Source organism: Camelus dromedarius, chromosome 14 (genome assembly GCF_036321535.1).
Source record: "Camelus dromedarius isolate mCamDro1 chromosome 14, mCamDro1.pat, whole genome shotgun sequence".
Lineage (NCBI taxonomy): Eukaryota > Metazoa > Chordata > Mammalia > Artiodactyla > Camelidae > Camelus > Camelus dromedarius.
In genome coordinates, this window is record NC_087449.1 from 5798253 (window position 1) to 5818826 (window position 20574).

Sequence of the window (20574 nt, forward strand, 5' to 3'; positions counted from 1 at the left end):
TGCCAGATATTAGTGAAACCAATTGTACACATTTGCCACTAATTTTCCTTAAAGGTGAAGCCTAAGGAAAATTACATAAAAATCAGGCACAAAATACGTAAAATTTAGAAATCTAGCCAATGCAATGTGGCATGCTTTAAAAAGAAACAAAAATAACATTATTAGTAAATAAGATTACATTCCTAAAAATATTCAATGAAAGCAACTTAAAAACCTTTAGAATTTAAAAATCTATTAGCCAAGCAGCTTCCTGGAAATAAACAGCATTATCGCTCTCCAGCAAAGAGCAAGAGGAAGAAAAAGAAAAGGGGGTGGGAGGGGAGTTGGGATGGGAAGAGGTGTGTAGTGGAAGGCCATTCCAATAATAATGTCATATGTAAATATATGTGTTTAAAGAATGCATGTAAAAATTGGTGAAATCCAAATAAAGTCTATAGTTAACAGCATACCAATGTCAATTTCCTGGCTTTGATAGTGGCATTATAGTTTTATACGATGTTATCACTCAGAGAAGCTAAGTAAAGGGTACACAGGAACTCTATACTATTTTTATGCTACTTCCATTAGAGTTTAAAATTATTTCAAAACAAAAAGGTTTTAAAAATGCAGAAAATAACACCTCACAAGAAACTTCTGTAACTGAGACAAAGTAAATTATAAACTTCTAAAATGTAAAAGAAGACCTGAATGAACAAAGAGAAATATGTTTCCAGATGGGGAAGTCCAAATATAACACTACCATTCTAATCATATTATTAATCCTTGGAAATGACCTAAAAGTCCACCGACAGATGACTGGATAAAGAAGCTGTGGTAATATTTATGCAATGGAATACCACTCAGCCATAAAAAAGAATAAAATAATGCCATTTGCAGCAACATGGATGGACCTGGAGATCGTCATTCTAAGTGAAATAAGCCAGAAAGAGAAAGAAAAATACCATATGGTATCACTCATACGTGGAATCAAAAAACAAAAACAAAAAAAGACACAAATGAACTTATTTACTAAACAGAAACAGACTCACAGACATAGAAAACAAACTGATGGTTACCAGAGGGTAAGCAGGGTAGGAAGGGATAAAATGGGAGTTAAATATTTGCAGATCCTAACTGCTATATATAAAACAGATAAACAAGTTCATACCGTATAGCACAGGGAACTACATTCAATATGTTGTACTAACCTATAATGAAAATGAAATAACATATGAAAAGGAATATATATGTATATGTATGACTGAAACATGTACACCAGAAATAGAACATTGTAAACTGACTATACTTCAATAAAAAAAATTATTTAAAAAATATGATTAATCTTAAGCAGTTCTATTTATAATCCTAATGCTTTTTTCTTTTATTAACAAAATGGTTCTGAGGTTCAACTGGAATAATAAATAGACAAGTAAAGCAAAGAATTATTCAGGAAGCATTAACCCTACCAGGTACTGAAGAATATAAAGCTCTAAGAACTGGAAGTACTGTAACCTAACATAAGAATTATTAGACAAAGCAGTATAACAGGATGGCCTAGAAATATATGTTATTCCCTACATCCCTATAAACCTAAATTTCAAATGGACTGAAAAAGAAAAGCCCCCAAAATAAAATAAAATTATGTGACAACCTATAAAATATCATTAAGGGTTTCTGGTCTGACATATAAACAGCTTAGATGTCATTACTACCATTCTCATGACAAGAAAAAAGCTGAACAAATGGAAAATCACCAGCTCTTCTTAGATCCATCAGAGAATTGAGATCCAAAGCAAACTGCTGCCTGAGAACTGGAGAGACAGATAAACACAGAGAATCACAGCTTACAGGATGCCGAAGCCCATAGTTTGGGACAAGTATCCCCAGAAGCACTTAAGCTATAACTGATGAACTGCTGAAAGCTCAGTGTGAACTCGCTTGAGAGCTAAAAACTCAGGGAATGGGCAGTCTTGGGGAGGGGAACTTCCCTGAGTTTTATCTCCAGGTGCAGCAGCAAGTTCCACTATGAAGAAGTGAGAAAAATCCCCTTATGCTCTTAGCAGAGGGGGAGTAACTATTTTGAAATAACTTAGCACTCTCTGTTCTCTAAAACAAAGTCCTGCTCACAAAGGAAACTTTTCACCAAAGACTAACCAACCTGAAGGAAAGGGGAAGGAAAATACCGAATTTCTTCTCTAAATGTCTCACCTAAATGTCGAGTTGGGAGGGCAGGGGAGCTAAGAAACACTCAGGAAAGTCACAGCCAAGAGACAGAGGCTCAGTAAAAGACTGAGACCTAATCACAGGATTGTAGAATGCTTCTTCTCCCCCTAGCCCCCTAACCCCCCCTTACCTACCATCAATAAAGTACCTATATAATAAGGGGTATAGCTGGAAGAACCACAAGCCTCAGGAATTACTTGGGAAGCCCAAAGACAACCAAAAGGAAATTTTAGCCTCTGACACCACAATTACAGCAAATAGTAAACACAGCCGAACTCCTAACACAACACCTCACACTAAAGGCCTGTTTTCCTTTACTCAATACATCATGTCTGGCTATCAACAAAAAAATGACAAGCCATGCTAAAATGCAAAAACACAGTCTGAAGACACAAAGTAAGCATGAAAACCAGACTCAAACTTGACAGAGACCTTCAGAATTACCACAGTGAGAATTTAATAACTATGACTAATTAACGCTAAGAAGTTCAATGGAAAAAGTGGACACCATGCAAAAACAGGTAGATAATGTCAGCATTGTAAGCAGAGACTTGGAAACCCTAAGAGTCAAAAGGAAATGACAAAAATCAGTAACACTGTAACAGAAGTGAAGAATCCCCTTAACGGGTTCATCAATAGACTGGACACTGCTGAAAAAATAATTGGTGAGCTTGAAGATATGTCAACTGAAACCCCGCAAACTGAAAAGCAAAGAAGAAGAAAGAATCAGAAACACAGAACAGAATATCCACAACTATGGGACCATTACAAAAGGTCTAACTATGCATGATGGGAAGATTAGAAGAAGGAATGGAAAGGGACAGAAGAAATATTTGAAGTAACAATGGCTGATAATTTTCCAAAATAAACGACACACACTAAACCACATTCTATGAAGTTCAGAGACCATCAAGCAGGATATATACTGAAAAAAAAAAAAATCTACAGTTAGGCATATCATATTCAAACTGCAGAAAGTCAAATACAGAGAAAATCTTGAAAGAAGCCAGAGGAAAAAACACCTTCCCTAAGAGGAACAACATGAAGCCTTAGACTAAAATCCTCTTCAGAAACCATGCAAGAAGAGACTGAAGTGAAATATTTAGTGTTGAAAGGAGAAAAATAAACAAACAAACAAAAAACACCAACCTAGACTTCTGTATCCAGCAAAATGACCCTTCAAAGGTAAAGGACAAATCGAGATTTTCTCAGAAAAACAGAGAGAATTTGTCACCAGTAGACCTGCCCTCAAAGAAATATTAGAAGTTCTTCAGAGAGACAGAAAATGATACGTGTCAGAAACCAGATTTACGTAAAGGAAGACCCTTACAGAAAGAACAAATGAAGGTAAAATACCATTAAGCACATACACATTTAGATAAGATTTTATATATACATATGTATTTATTACATCTTTATTTAATACATATAACCAAAGGCAAAAACCCAAAGGAAAAATGATTTGGACTACATCAAAATTAGAATCTCAAGATCTATCACATAAAAATACCACACCAAATTGAAATGTCAGTGTTATCTAGGGAAAATTATGAAAACAGACGTAATACACTTTTTAACAAAGCAACCACAGCTTGGAAAGGGGGCGAGTAAAGGATCGATTGCTTTGAATACAAAATAAACGGGTGTATTACATTAACTGTGAAATTTTATGTACTGTACCATGGACAATGAGAAGAATGGTTTGATTTAAAATATTTTAAAAAAGGAAACAGCTCTCCTCAAAACTATCTGTAATTTACACTTTGGCAATTTCACATTAGCCTTTAATGTTAATCTAACAGTACTTAGCTTAGAAATGTCAAGTCAATCCATAGTTTTCTTACCTATCAGGGCTACATTAATCAGTTATAAACTACTTTACCAGATTTTCTTAAACTAAAAACCACCAAAGAAAAAGATTACCAACATATCATAAATAATTTTCTTCTAAATAACAGCATGGTCTTAAATTCTCTGTCAAAACGTAATTAATACATAAAAGTTCTACCTCGATGGATTTTACATTGAAAATGACCTCATATCACAATCAGAGCTTCTGGGATCACCGTAAGAACAGTCCTGTGGCATAAGCAATACCCTAACCTTCATGCTGAGGATTAGAAGACGGAATTCCCAAACCATCCTTGTTACCACTAAGTTAAAGGACCTTCCCATTTCACTTTTATTCTGTGATCAAAATGCAAGTATGAAGTATGCTTCCCCCCGGCTCCTTAAAGAAAAAGGCAGCACATATAATATTACTCCAAAATTTACCTCAGAATCTGAAGTAAGGGTTGTATATCACTGTAGTTAAAAAGACCATCTACAGAAATCTTTTTGGTATTTTAATACCTCAATGGCCAAAAGAAAACAAAATGGGCTTTAAAAAACCCCATTAAAATGGCAGTTAATACTTACACAAATACTTCTTTTCCTACTTTTTGCCTTCTTCACTCATTCTGTATTACATGTACATCTGTAAATCTCAATTTTTCAGTACAAGTAAATGAATAATAAACGTGAAAATGCATAATTCAAATTTATAAAGTCGACTGCAAACATTTAACAATACTCATCTCAAAACCTGCTATTCCACACGTCACATACAACTCCATTTATATGAGACCATAATTAAAATTACCTACTATTCTCATTTAGTAAGTTTTTAAACTACCCCTAATTTCAAGGAAGATTATTTCTAGAGACAGTAACTTCGTTTGAGGATGGGGGAAGGTTAGGTGAAATCCAAACGGTTCACAGAGTTCTTCCATTCTATCATCCTCAGTCCTGGAGAGGGAAACTCACTAAGAAATAAATTCAGAAAAATCTTGAAGTACAGCTAAATGCAAGTAAACAGAGCTCCCAACAAACCCAGCGTCTTGTTCAAAATGTTTTCACTGCTAATTAGGACAATCAAAAGTTCTTCATAAACATAAAAAGTTACTATAATATGCAAGTCAAATCACTGCTCATTCATGTGTATAGCAGTTATATGTTAAACCTTCAGTAAGGCTGACCAGGACTTGTGAATAACGCTCTAATGCCAGAAAGGAGAAATAACAATAATATATGATGACAGAGGTGGTGACACCGCAGTTTCTCTCTCACAGTCTCCATCTCCCTGGCCTACCAAATCTTCTGATTGCAGAACAGCAAATAATTGTTGACCTGAGTTAAGAAACCTCTGAAGCTGTGTAAGAGCCAAGAATTCTGTTCTTTGGAATTCTCATCATCCCAGCAATAAATGTAAACGTACAGCCTATTCTGTTCTATATCTGAGTGAAAAAATAAGAAAAAAATTGAAATTCATAAATTAAAATTACGGATACAAAACACATTGTTCCCCTCTATTTGAGAATATGACAATGAATCACTGTGGGAAAACGGACAATAAAGGAACTACCATGTAAAACTTTTTCCACAGGGAAGGAATAGGCTTTTTCCTCCACTAATTTGACCATCACTAATGCTCTAAAAAAAAAAGCACTCAGAAGCCAAAGAGTTGTTTTACCATACATGTGTATACATACACTCATACAGAAATTTCCCTGTCACAATTCAAAATTAATTTGCATTTTATAAAAACATATCCTTAAGGGGAGGAGGGTATATCTCACTGGCAGAGTGCACGGGCAGTCTGCACGATGTCCTGGGTTCAATCCCCAGTACCTCCATTAAAAATAAATAAATTTAATTACCTCCCCCCACCAACACACACACACACACAAAGCACATATCCTTAAACAGCCAAGGTGCTGAGAACTAGTAAGAAAGCGGGAAGGTTTCATCATGTTAAAAGGCCAGGAGTTTTCTATAATTTACATGATAGCAAATAGATTTCTATCTTTAAGAGCAAATAATAACATGAATTGCTAGTGATTTTTACTCCTTCGTAAGCGAGGAAAAAAATGAACAGCCAATCTGAATGCCAAATCTATAAGTCATGGAAAATCATCATCTGATTTACCTGAACTCTTATCAGACAAGTGTGAGCCTATGAGGTGGGGCACTGCGGAAAGCCTACAGCAGAAAGAAATGTAAATTCTAAATTACATTAAACCAAAGACAACAACAGCAAAGAGAAAGCAGATGTATTATTATCACTATCAAAAACAATTTAAAATTATACTTTTCATCGTTTACAAACATTTTCACATTCACTATATTGTTTGAAAAATTATTTGATTTTCCCAGCAACTGAGAACAGCAGAATAAGCATCATTTATATTAAATAAAGTTATACATTTACAAAATACTTAGAATATGCCTAGTACACAGTAAGTACTCAGCAACTGTTGGTTATCACTGTCTGCTACAGCACAAGGTTTAGAGGTCATGACGGCAAGCCACTGGTGGGAAGGGCAGAAAACCATTTAAGAAACATGGGTCTAATGGCAAAGTAGGGAGAGATTCTAAACAACAAAAAAAAAAAACAAAGGGAAGTCAGAGTGGTCATGAGGAAGACTAGATTATGAACTAGTCACAGGCTTACTTAGTCACAGAGTTCCAACCTAGGGCAAAAGGAAAAAGGCACGTATCTCATCGATCAGACATTCCTGGACAGATTCATCCCAAGTCAAACAGAGGCCATGATCACTATCAATCCCCAGGTTCAGGAGCAAAAAGTCACATAGACTCCTAATTTTTCTCACTGAGAAACCTACTTTGAGACACTAAAATATCATCACAAGTTTGCTTTTTCCCTTGTTTTAACCTTCAAAACACGAAGGGAAGATAAGAAATTTACCTTCTAGAGGACGATGGTGAATGGTTTTTATTCTATCCTATGTAGCAAAATGAAGAAGCTGCCTATTAAAACATCTTCAAGATCATGTCAAGCCAGGCTTTCTAATCAGTTCTTCTGTGGAGGAAACAACTGAGCTAAGTTGGTTTTCTGCCAAAGATGTAGAACACACTGGGAACATGCAACACTTTAATAAAGACATGAGTGTGTTTTGTTAAAAAGCAGTAACGCTATGCTGAAATAAAAAAAATACTGGCAACCGGAAGCAGCTTCCTAACATCCAAATACAGAATAATCACAAATTTGTCAGTCACATTTGATCAAGAATCTTCGTGCCAAAACTGACTGCTAAACTAGTTTCAGTCTGACATGGACAAAGATTAAATAACAAATGCAAGGTTGAAGGAGGATTTTATTGATTTCATTTAAATCCAAGAACTCAATTTACTCAAAGCTCCAACATTCCTCCAAATATTCAAAATATTATATCTTTATCACTCAATATTTGAGATATTATCCTTTTTTTATCACATCTTAGAAATGTAAAGAACCGTATCAGCCCTAATTAATCACTAAGCTCTTTGCAAGAACAGAAATAGGATAGAACTTACAACTCTCTTTATTGAAGATCAAATAAAAATTCATTTTTTGCAGTAGGATCTTAGTTATAATGTTCATGCTGTGCAGCTAGTTTTTTTTTAAGACTTTATATATTTTTTAAAGTTATTATTAACTAAAATAAAAGTATACTATAATAAGGCATTATTTTGAAAGCACAGTACTAACAGAGAACTCAATACAGAATTCATTGTTTAAAGACAAGTATGGAAACCCGGATACCAACACCTCCTGACAGATTTACCAGAAGAAAGTCAACTAGAGTTATCAGCCCATTGCCTATACTGTCTTGCTTCAAAGCATAAAGGGAATATACACCAGGAATATGTTATCAATGAACCAATATCATCTCTAAATCAATTCAAACATAATTTACAGTTAGAAATAAATACGCCAAGAACTAGTCTGCACCTGCACAGTCACTTAGCCTCATTGCTCAATACTGAGCAAAATTTTAAGGCATTTTCCAACTCAGACGTCTGAAGAGCCTCTAAATTCATTTCTGTGTGCTTAACTGTGCAAATGACTTATTTTTAGCTATGTCATAAACTTAGCCAAAAATAATGGAAATACATCAATGACATGTGATATGATCATGCATGATTCTTAAACTCTACTGGAATTTAGAAAAATGGGCATTTCTTTCCCTCTAAATTCAGGTTTAAATTGCTACATAAGTATCAAATCAATTTACAGTTTTTCAAACCACTAACTCCCAAAAGGAGAATCCAACAATTTCTATTAAAAATTGTCATCCCTAATGCTCTGTAACACTCATAGGGATTCAGTACAACCTAACTACCTTTAGCAAGAATTATATCATGCAAAGTGGACGGTCTGGTAACTGTAACAATAATGTTCACCTTAAGGTAAACTAAGTACATTTTCTGTTGATGCAACATAGTGATTATAACTACTACTGGTACCATCATCTCTTATGATTTTCTTCTCTACTACTTGGCTTAGAATAGGGGTATTACAAAAGGAACACAGTTCAAAGAAGTCTCTGAAGAGGACTATTCATCCACCCACCCCAGCAAGGATATGACCAATTAGCTCAAGAACCATTTTGACAGGAAAAGCAGAAACCTCTTCAAGAGCCAGAGACTTCATTGCCCAGTTTGAAAGAGTGTCCTTTGGGCTCAGCTGTATCTAAAGGGATGCAGTAAGAACTAGTCTCTTGCCGTTACAGTAAAATTGGTAACGTCTTAAGGAATTCATTGCAATTTACTTGAAACTTCAATGGGGAAAGGAGGAGATGTGTCTATCGTGGACAAGACTTGCCTCTAACTTTGAGTAAACAATTTACTAAGGGCCTGTACACAATACCATGCTAGAAATTATGAGGAAACAGAGAAGATAAAACATTATTTCATCCCTAAGTTTATAATATTAGTTTTAATCATCAATTATAATTCAAATTATCCAACTTCACTACTTTCCCTTAAGTCAACCTAGGGACACACCATCAAAGACAACTAGGCCACCTCGTTTCCTCGTCCAGCCCAGACAGAGCAACTGGGCATTTGCCCTCCAACCTGAAACAACTGAAAGAGAACAGATACACAACAAAGTTTTCAGACACTGGACATTAGACAGGAAATCAGTACAGGACGGTGATCCCTAAGAGAGAGGAGGGAAATGAGGTGAGTCATATGACTGAACAGAGTTTCCAGGCTACAGCACAGAGAAGGGGAACTCGGAGCCCAGCAGCCTCCCTGGGGGCTCAGGGAGGCCAAGGCAGCTGAAGTTTGCTGGGCAATGGGCTAAAGAGGACAAAGCTGCAAAAAGAGAATTTCAGCAGGGGACCAACCAATGCATATGTGTGAAGAAACCAAGTGAGGCCACCCAAAAGGAGGGACAACCTCTGGGATTCCCTCAACCACCACTCCCACTACCCAGGGTGGGAAAAACTTGTAATACACCAGGCACTGAGTAGAGCACCCCAAAAAAAGCTGCAAGGGTACTACTGCCTCAGTAGTGGAGCAAAATTAATCATAGGCTAAAGGCTATTCCGGCCCCATCTAACACACGTAAAAGCAAACCTAGGAAAGATCAAACTGTTTCTAGGTAACTTGAACGTGTCCTAAAACAAAGCTTAAGAGTATATTTATGCATCTGAAAATACCCAGCACCTAAAAGGTACAATTCATAATGTCTGGCATCAAATTGAAAATTACCAGGCATGTAAAGAAGCAGGAAAACATGATCCATAATGAAGAAAAGAGTAAATAAACAGAAAGCAATCCAGAAATGGCACAGATGCTACAATCAGTAAACGAGAACATCAAAAGAGTCACTATAACAATATTCTATTTGTTAAACAAAATAAAGAAACATAGAAGCATATTAAAGAGAGAAAGAGAAGTCTGTTTTTTTTTAATACAAAATGAACCTCTAAAAATGGAAAAGAAATGATTGAGATGAAAAATGCACTGGATGGAATTAAAAGTAGATTCCACACTGCAGAACACAGAATTGGTGAACTGAAGACATAGTAAAATAAAAAAAAAAAAAATTAAACAATAAAAAAGAAAAAAGACTGGGAAAAATGAACAAAACATCACTGAACTGTTATGACAATTTGTATAGCCAATATGTGTGTGATTTGAGCTCCTGAAGGAGAGGGGAAATGGTACATAAAAACCATTTGAAGAAATGATGGCCAAAAATTTCCAAATTTAATTTGGAAATATAAACTGACAAATCCAAAAACTCAACAAACCCCAAGCATGAGAAAAATGAAGAAAACTACAGCAAGTCCCTTTATAATTACTTAAAACCTAGTGAAAATCTTAAAAGCAGTCAAAGGAAAAAAGACACTATGCACAGCTGAACAAAGACAAGAACGATGGCAGCCTTCTCGTCACACACAACGCAGACCGCAAGACACTGGAGCCATGCCTTTACAGTAGTGAAAGAAAACCTGTCAACCTAGACTTCTATACCCAACAAAAATTTCTTACAAACACTAAGGCAAATACAGACTTTTTCAGCCATGCAAAAGTGAAAAGAATTCATCACCAAGTTGAATTTCAGCACAAGTAATTTTAAAAGAAGTCCTTGAGGATGAAGTTCAAGAGCACCAGATGGAAATCTGCATCTCCACAAAGGGATGAAAAGCATTGGAAATGATACATGTATGAGTAAATATAAAATACTTAAAAATATTTTATATCTTTTTAGAAGATAATGGGTTGCTTAAAAGAAAAATAATAACAATGTATCATAGGACTAATAGAAGTAAAATATATAACAACAACAATGTAAAGCCAGGGGAGAGAAACTGGAAGTACAATGACTAAGGTTCTTATTCTATGCATGAAGTACTATAATGTAAACCATAAGCCCTAAAGGAACCATTAAAAATACATAAGAAAGAGCATTGCTAATAAGTTATCAAATGAGATGACACGGAATCAAAAAGTGCTCAGTTAATTCTAAAGAAGGCAGAAAAAGAGAAAAGGGAACAGATGGAACAAACAGAAAACAAATAATAACTCAGAAATTTAAACCCAATCATACCAATAATATTAAAAGTAAATGCTCTGAACACCCTCATTTATAAGGGAGTTTGTGAAATTGGATACAAGCCCCAGCTAAACATTGCCTACAAGAAATCCACTTTAACTAAAAGGACACAAACAGATTAATACTAAAACAGGAAAAGTTACACCATGCTAACACTAATGAAAACTGAAGTGACTATATTAATAATAGACCAAGTAGATTTCAGAGCAAAGAATATTACCAGGGATACAGAGGGCCATCTCATAATGAAAAGGGGATTAATCAATCAAGAAGACATGACATCCTGAACACTCATGCAGCTAATCACAGTACTTCAAGAAACATGAAGCAAAAAGTAATAAAACTTTAAGGAGAAATAGACAAATCCACAGTTATCACCAGAGACCTCAAAACCCATTTCTCTACAACTGATGAAGCAAGTAGGCAGAAAGAAAGGCAAGGATACAGAAGACTGGAACAATCTGACCTGACAGTTACAGCACCTGCTACCCTGTAACAGCAAAATATACATTTTTCATGTTTACACAGAACATTTACCAAGACTGTTTATATTCTGAGTCACAAAACAAGTCTAAATAAATTTTAGGATTTATTGGAAAGGATTCAGAAAGTCCTATGTATGTCCCCCACCTTCCACAGTATACAGTTACAGCTGATAAATGACTGCCAGCTAAAAAAACCATTTCCCAGCCTCCTCCCCCTGCATATGGACAGTAACCTGTCCTCATGCACTAACTGAGGGTGAAAGAGGTCAAAGAAGTTGAGAAGGGGGCACCTCCTCACCCTTCTCTTGCCCCTTCCCCAGGCTGACAGCAGAGAATTCCAAAGCCAGAGGGGATGGCCTTACTACAGGACAGAAGGCACTCAAAATCCTGAATCACCATTAAGAGGAAAACCATCCACCAAAATGATCACCTAAAACAGGTATGGGGGAAAAAAGGTCATTTATTGTGTTTAACCAATAAAATTGTGGGCGTGGCTTTAAAAGCAGCTAGCATTACTCTAATTCAGGAAGCTTCTAAAGAGTTTTATGCAGAGGAGTGACATGGTTTTTTTAACATTTTAAAAAGATCACCCTACTATTGTATCAAATAGGCTGTGGGAAGGCAAACGTGGAAGCAGACAGACTAAGGCAATAACTCAGGTAAGAGATGATGGTATCTGGAATTAGGGTGAAAGAGTGGAAGTGCTGAGTAGCAGTCATATTCTAGAAATAATTCTGAAGGTAAAGCTAACAAGATTTTTTGTGACAAGTTAGATGGAGAGTGTAAGAAAAAGAAAAGTCAAGTAAAACCCTAGCACATGGAAGGCTAGAGCTGCTATCAAATGAGACAGGGAAGGTCAGAGATCAAATGAGTTGGTGGGAGGGAGTCGAGGCAGGGGACAGAGATATCAGAAGATCCATTTTGGCCATACTGAGTTTGAGAAGTCTATTAATGACTCAAAGAAAATTTCAAATGGGCAGCTGAATTACATGAATTAATGTTTAGGAAAAAGGTCTCAATTAGAAATATATATTTAGAAGTTGTTAGCATGTAAATCACCAACTAAGGAATAGTAAAGAGAGAAGAGTTCCAAAGACTGTGCCCTGGGGTATTCTTATGTTAACAGGTTGAAGAGTGAAAAAAAAAAGGAGAATCTAATACAGGAGACAGAGAAATGGCCAGTGAGGGGTGAAGAAAACAGAGTATGATATATTGGAAGCCAAGTAGAAAGTCTATCAAAAAAGAGGAAGTGATCAAATTGTGTCAAATTCTGCTGACAGATCAAGCAAGATGCAGACCAAAAACTGACCGTAGGATTTAGGGAAGTTACTGGCAATTGTGACCATTAGAGATGGCAAAAATAGACATTTTTTTTTTTTGAGTTTTAGAAGGGAAGCTGAAATATGGGACAGAAGTTGGCTGAGAAAGGGGGAGTCAATAGAAAATATCATTTTGGGTTTTGGTTGGGAAAAAAATAATAGCATGTACACATGCTAATGGGAAGAATCCATCAAAAAAGGAGGAAATGATGACTATAGGAGAGTGAGGGAAAACTTCTGGAACCATGTCTTTCAGTAGGTAAGGGAACAGGATCAGGTGCACAAGTGGTCCAAAAGGCAGTTAATCAATAATTAACAGTCAGAAAGGTGAAGTACATAAATGCAGTTACTACAAGGTAGGTAGATAATTATAAATAATTAGGCTACAGTGAACCGTGATTATCAAGTCCATCCGTAAGTACATCCCTCAAAGTGGTCTTTCTGGAGAGCAGTGTTTGAATATTTACTGCTATTTCAATTTCACTAAGTGCCAAAAAGCTCTTAGAAGGTTTACCAGGGTGGTAGAGAGATATCCTGGGATTACTTTAATTGAGATCAACTGTTTCAGTTGACTACTCCGTAGCACTGGATATCGTATCCAGGACTCGTAAGTGAGACGCCACTTAGCAATTCCAGAATAACTGCGTTCCAATTAACCCAAAGCCCTCTAAACAGTAACTACTGTGAGGTTTTCATACAATTTCATAAGTAGAGAAGTTTATCATTCTTGGGAACATTTTACAGGTATGTATGGTTTCAGGCACTCATAAAAACTACCTAATTCCAAACAGCAGTCTCAACCTTGGCCCTGGAGTTAGTTCATTAGTTTAGGAGGGTTTTAAGAATATAGGGAGTAATATAATTTTGACCAATGAAGACGGCTACATAATCCATTCTGAGTTGCTGTCCTCATTTAAAAGATTATGTCCTAATGCATTCTTAAATTTATGTGGTGGTTATAAGCATGTGAGTAACAAATATTTTAAATGCCTAGGCCCTATAGAAAATAATTCTACAAGCATATAATTCTAACATCATATAACAAAGGTTTCATTGACTATTCCATCAGTCAGCATTCGCAGCAGTGTGCTCTTAAGATTCAGAAAGAACTATTTTGTAAAAGCAGAAAATTCTGAGATGCAGATTCTAAGTAACAGCTAAGCAACTGAGTAGTAAGCTAAGTTATAGTTTTCGTTTTGACTCCATGTTATCTGCATCTCATTAGAAAAATTATGTATACATTTCAATAAAATAGAAGTTTTTTAATATAACATCACAGAGAAATTTTTCATTACTAATGTACTTGTATCCTAAATTTAACTCACAAGTTCTTTGTTGTAATATGGTAATATTAAAAACAAGCAAAACACACACTTACTCCATTAAATATAAACCATCTACTACAAATCATCAGTGATTCTTACCATTAAGAGGACTGCATACTCCTTTGCAAATCTGATGAAAGCTATGCATATAATTTCAGGGAATTCATGGATGCCTTGAAGGCTATATATGGGTCCCCGAGATTTAAAGAATCTCTGATTAGTAGAAAAGAATGGTGTCCAAAGTTGATCCAAGAACATATGAAAACTAATATGCATAATATACGACTAAAAGAACTATAACACATAGTGGGAAAAAAACAGATTAATTATTAATATAATATTTGCCATAAGTGGCTCTTCACCAAGAGAAATTACAATAAATCTCTATAAACATACAAAAGCTTTAAAGAGCTAAATGTAAAAAAAGTAAAACCTATAAAATACTAACAAAATACCCAGAATGCACATAATCCTGGTTGAGGGAAGTCTTCTTAAGCAATGTAAGAAACCAACTTTCCTAAACTGATCTGATTGTGTAAATTGTTTAACTTCTACATAAGCAAAATACAACATAAAATCAAGGGACAAATGACAGACGGGGAGAAAAACAAATACAAGATACATGACAGATAAAAGATCACTACTGATAATTTTTTTAAAACCCTAAAAATTGATAAGATAAACTACTACCCAGCAGACAAATGAAAATGAACTAATAAGTAACCGATGTTCAACCTAATTAAAAGCTGAGGAAATTTAAATTAATGCAACAACATACCATTTCACAGCTTCAGACTAGACAAAAATTAAAAGCTAACAGCACCCAGTGCTTGTGTGTGTTGTCAGCGTAGATTACTGTAACTATTGGGGAATGAATTATTTGGAAAGTAACAGATTTTAAAATCTGTTAAATTATAAAATACATACATTCTTTGTCCTAGTCATCCCTTAATGGGAGAATTTATCCTACTGAAAAATGACACCAACAAATAAGGAGTTAAATAAACACATAAGGAAGTTTCTCATAACATTGTTTATAATGCCAAGAAAGAAAATGGAGAAAAAAAGCAGGGGGAGGGGTTGGAGAAAAACAGACAAATTGAATGTTCATTATTGGCATAATGGCTTAATAAGTTATGAAACATGCACACTATGGAATACTATATAGCTGTTAAAATGAGTCAGTCAGATTTATACATATTGACCTGGAAAGGTATCTATGATATTACAGTTTTTAAAAAATGATGCAAAATAACATAAATCACCATGCCATATTCCTTGGGAAAAAAAGATAAAAGAAAACTATTATGTGATAGTCTTTTTTTAGGAATTTCTGTTTATATACTTAATGTCCCAACTGGTCAATGAATACATCAAAGTTTTGAATACATCTATTGCTCTATTAGAGATCTCACCATCAAAATATTCCCAAATTATGGTGCATACAAGGCATTATCAGAAAATGCAATCCTTTGGAATCCTCTACAACAGAGAAGATAACAATAAAAACTAATTTTAAGAGCAAAATGTTTAATAGTTTTTCTGACGCCAAAATAAAAATGCTTTTAATGTTGTGATTTTTACACTTACAGAAAACAACCAGAGATTTTTTTTTTTCCCACTGTAGCAGAAATAAGCTATCTATTTCAGTCCTTCCACTGGGTAATATAATTATGTTCATTATATGGATATAAACAAGCAACAGACATTACACTAAACTAATTCCTTTGTGTTAGAAATTGAATTTTCTAAGAGTGATATTCATTCTTAGCAATAAATGCAATTAAACATTGGTATTACAGTTTAAAAATTCTATTCAAACTGCTAAATTTTAGTGTAATGTCAATATAAAGTCCCAAGCAGCCTGATATAATTAAAGGGAAACTTGATTTGGAATCAGACATACTTGGGTTCCAGTTCTGGCTCTGCCACTTAATAGATATGTGGTCAAGTTATATAACCTATGAACCTGTTCCTGCATCTGTAAAACATGGTTTTCTGTGGTGTTCTTGGAAGATTAAATAAGAACATCACATACAAACTGCCTAGTACAGCATCTGGTTGTCAAAATATGCCTCCTTCCACGTTCCTTTCCTAAGGAAGATTACTAACTGGCAACATCTGTTTTAGTACTGCCTGTTTCATAAGGCTTTTTTTTTTAATCAAAAGACTGCTGAAATAAAGTTACATTTTATTTGCTATGATTTTGCTTCTCCAGAGAATTATTGGCTCCTTCTAGTATTTGTATCTGAGGCTCCTTTTCTTGGTTCATTTTTGAGAATTTCTTAGTTTAAGCCATATTCATTCACTATTTCTAATTGAATTTAATGGTTTCTTTCTTGTAAAAAGAAAAAAATCATGAAAAAACACTTTATCTTCTACCTGTGGCTTTCTACATCCTCAGATAACTCTTTTTAAAATCATTCAGGTTGTGCCTATAGAAAGTACTTTCAAGTATTAAAAAAAAAAAGGAAAATCAAACTTTGAAATTATTCCAACCCATTGAAATATGTCTAAGAAATTCAAATAGCAATACAACAAAGAACTAGTACAAATTTTAATTTTAATAACAACTTTCACCTTTCTTTAAAAGGAGAAATTTCTTCCGTTAAGCTAGATCATTAACCAGGCCAGAATATGACCCTGAATGCTGCTAAATAGATACAAACAAAAAAGAGTGTATTGGCTAACATTCAATATTTAAAGTGAGTATGTTTCCATCATACAAGACACATTAATAAAATCATAGTAAAAAAAACTTGGTATTTCTTCAAAACTGAACAGGGTAAGTTTTATTCTAGCGTTGAGGTGTGAAATTATCTCTAGATCCTCCACAAATTCAGTTGCACTTCAATTAGATTTATTTGATGCTCTTTGATAAACTATTTTAAATGTCTCCAAGGCTTTTTGCAAAGTCTACCGAAACTGGAAGTAGCTACTATTTGAAATATTACAATTATTTTCTGATACATTTTCCCTAAATATTAATCATCACCCAGAGCATCATCTGTTACTTCTTAGTCTAAATTATAATACTGCTGGTATTTCATTGTTTGCTTTTAAATGATGCTGAGGTGAAAGTGTATGCATAAAAATACTTCACATTACTTTTCCACATTCAAATTACAGCCTCTTCAGCTGATTTTTAAGTGCCATGTACAATTTTTAATCAAAATGTATTGCTGACATTCTTTTAACACTCCCTCCCCATCCCTAGTTCTTCCCAAATGCCAAAGTTCCCTACTAATCTCTAAGTACCTATTATCTGTGCATTCTTCTGATTTTTCACATCACACTCCAACTTTTTGTTCTTCAGACCTCTTCTCCCATGGAAGTTAAGTACTGATAACTCCCTAAGGTACTTAACCGTAGGGTAAACAACTTTGTATACTCTTACTTTTCCTTTCATAACTTAAATCTCACTGTAGTAATTCCCCTTCAGCGTTTCCTCGTCTTCTAACTTCACTACATCAACATTGCCGCGAAGCAACGTGCACATATATCCCTGTTCTTTAGCTCAAAATATTCATCAGTTTAGCGCCTCTAAAAAAGAATTTAAATGCTTGGATGCCACGTTTCAGTACTTCATTGAAGCTTTTTATTTGCTTTTCTGTCCTACCTGGGCAGCCTATTTCTCCAGTTGTGCGGTCCCTTGCTGCCCCCAGCACAAGAGTGCAACTCACTACAGTGTATTTCTTCTACTCACCATCATTACAGTATCTCCCTCCATTTCTGCGCATCTACACCTTCGTGAACCTCCCCTGCCCCAAAATATTCCGTATCTCGGTGCCCGCATCTCCAATTAGAATACCCCTCGCCTGACACTGCCGGGGCTTTCTGGACGACTTCAAAGAGAACACGCAAGCCTGAGCGTTTCTGTCTCCTCCAACAGTCAGCACTCGTTCCCCAACGAGTTCGGTCTTCTGTTGCTCTCTCCCTGTGGAATGCCTACTTCGGGGTAACCCTTTGGCTCTGGGAAGCCAAATCTTGCAACCTCTGCCCCGCGACCTCGCGAGCCCAGCATGCCACTCAACCTCAATTCACACCATTCTTGGAGCTTGTGCTCTCGATAGCCCCAGTCTCAGCTCTCTCTGCAACCTTTCAGTCTCCTGCCGCCGAGCCAGACCCCAGGTTAGACGGACGCCCAGTTGCTCGGGTTGCAATGCCTCCCCGGCCCGGCCCCTTCCACACACCACTCAGCCCAGAGTGGCTCGGCTCCTCACCTAGCTTCGATCGGGACTCCTCCAGTTTCTGGATCTGGTTCTCCAAGAAGAGCATCGCCACTGCGAAGGCCACCACCGCCAGCAGCTGCAACTTGGGCGGCATCATAATCCTGAGGAGCCCCATGAAACCCGCTGCTCGGGATCAAGACATACCGCGGGGGGCGGGGATCGGGGCCCCGGAGGCGAGGAAGACGCCGGGAGGAGCCCCCCGAGCCGGGAGAAAAGCAAGGAGAGCGCGACAGCGAGAGAACCACCGCAGCGACCCCCCTTCTCGCCTCCCCAGTCCCCCGCCCCCAGGCGCCAGCACCAACGCCGCCGGTGCCCGCTTCTCCTCGGCCGACTCCACGGCCGCCCCCTCCAAAAGCCCGCGCAGCAAACAGCGCGAGGCGGCTGCCGGGCTCTCGCCTCCCTCTGCTGCCTTAGTCCCCGACCCCCGCGCCCGCCCGCCTGCCCGCCTCCCTCTCTTCCTTCCTTCCCTCCCTCCTTTGCTCGCGGCCGCGCGCTCCCCGCCAGCGCTGCAGCTGCGGCTGCGCCGCCCTCGGCCCCGCCCCCTGCCCATCCCCCTCCGCCACCACGCGCACGCATCCACGTACGCTGCTCGGCAACCAGAGGCTCCGCCCTCTGCTCCCGTTCGGTGGGGCCTATTGGACCGGAGAACTCCAGCGGTTCGCTCTCGGTTCGTGTTACGGTTGGTTTCCTTTGCCATAGGTGTCAACCAAAGCGGTATTCGATTGGGTAAACTTGGAGAAGGAGGCGGGCTGAAACTGTCGAAGGCGGGGCTTCTTGGCTGCTCCACGAAATGTCGTGAATGAAAGGAAGGAGCCCGGAGAAGCACAGCTTTGGGGAGTTTACGAAAATGCCTGATACGAGTGTTCGAAAGGACCCAGTGACTTTATGTTTATATGAAATATGAAGCTATTTTGGCACCTTGACGCTTCCATATGTCCTTAGTTAATACCCGTCTCTGCAGAATTAGAGATTTGATGGCAACGGCCTTTAGCCGCCTGTTTTGGATCAGGCTCTGGAGTGGACGCCCCTAGCAGAGGGGTCCTCTGGGCAGCCCGAGACCGACGGGAGACGGCAGCGATGGCGTCGGGGCCGGGCGGATGGCTTGGACCGGCGTTTGCGCTGCGCCTGCTGCTGGCCGCCGTGCTTCAACCGGTGAGTGCAGGTCACCTCCGCGGCAGCCTCAGGGCGAGTGGGAGGGATTGCGCTAAGGAAGACAGAACGTTCGGTCGCGTTTGGGAGCCACACTTGGGAAGGGTGGGAGGTCTGGACTTCCTTGGCGACTGCTGCTGCCGACATGCGACGTGGCTTAGTTCCGCGTCTGATGCTTAGCCTTCCCTGCCCCCGGTTTCTAGCGGCTCTTTCTCCTGACTTAAGACTCTCTTGAATGCAATCTGTAAGACATGGTGAAGGGGAAAAAAAAGGCACAAACTTTTGCAAAGGAATGAAGATTGTTTTTAAACGGGCAGAAGTGCAAAGAACTACCGTTACTTATGACTCCCAAATCTTGGAGGAAAGCCGTCAAATCTTTGGTCCAGGGTACACTTCCTTTTTACTTCTTTCTCTCAATTGTTTATGGTCTCTGTAAGTCACTTTGAGGAGGCCTTTTACCCCGGTTTGCTGGCATTCACATGCCGCTGGGTGCACTTCAGTGCCATTTGTGGTTTTTAAACAACATTGTTGCAATAAAAGCAGCTACTCTATACCGAAGCATAATTTGTTTTTGAAATTGATTTTCTAAAATAATAGCCTTTATCTCGTTTACAATCGAGGAGTGTTTAACCAGGTTTTAAATTTCGTTTTTCTCCATTAACAGAACAGATGTGTTCTTTATCTTTGAATGGGGAAAGGCTAATTTTGACTTATTTACTCACAACTTACTGTTTGTTAATTCCTCGTTAGAAGTTTTTACTCTGTTTTAACTGAATAATAAGACGTTTTAATAGGCACTGTACTCGGAGTTTTTACAAATTTCTTTTATCAGACTAAGTTTCAGGTGTTCTCTTTACTGAACCTGCTGAAAAGTATTCTCCTAGAAACCTGGTTTAATTAATTTATCCAAGGTTTGGAGGAGTTAAGGCCTATACTGCAGGTCTCTATAAACACCTGGGCTTTTCTTTC

The 20574-nt window shown here is 37.5% G+C and overlaps 2 protein-coding genes across 4 annotated transcripts in view; one reads left to right on the forward strand and one right to left on the reverse strand.

The window, feature by feature from the left end:
* Positions 1–18927, reverse strand: part of HS2ST1 (heparan sulfate 2-O-sulfotransferase 1) — a 157531-nt gene extending 138604 nt beyond the window's left edge. Inside the window, exon 1 of one of the 2 annotated variants that reach the window (XM_064493373.1) lies at positions 18448–18927. In XM_064493373.1, the coding sequence (XP_064349443.1) occupies positions 18448–18571 (124 nt within the window). In that variant the 5' untranslated portion in view covers positions 18572–18927. The remainder of the gene's footprint in view (positions 1–18447) is intronic. The other variant, XM_010974661.3, reaches the window with a different exon arrangement.
* A 334-nt stretch (positions 18928–19261) lies between these two features.
* SELENOF (selenoprotein F) overlaps positions 19262–20574 on the forward strand; it is a 38717-nt gene continuing 37404 nt past the window's right edge. Inside the window, exon 1 of one of the 2 annotated variants that reach the window (XM_031465529.2) lies at positions 19262–19608. In XM_031465529.2, coding sequence (XP_031321389.1) covers positions 19534–19608 — 75 coding nt within the window. In that variant the 5' untranslated portion in view covers positions 19262–19533. The remainder of the gene's footprint in view (positions 19609–20574) is intronic. The other variant, XM_010974660.3, reaches the window with a different exon arrangement.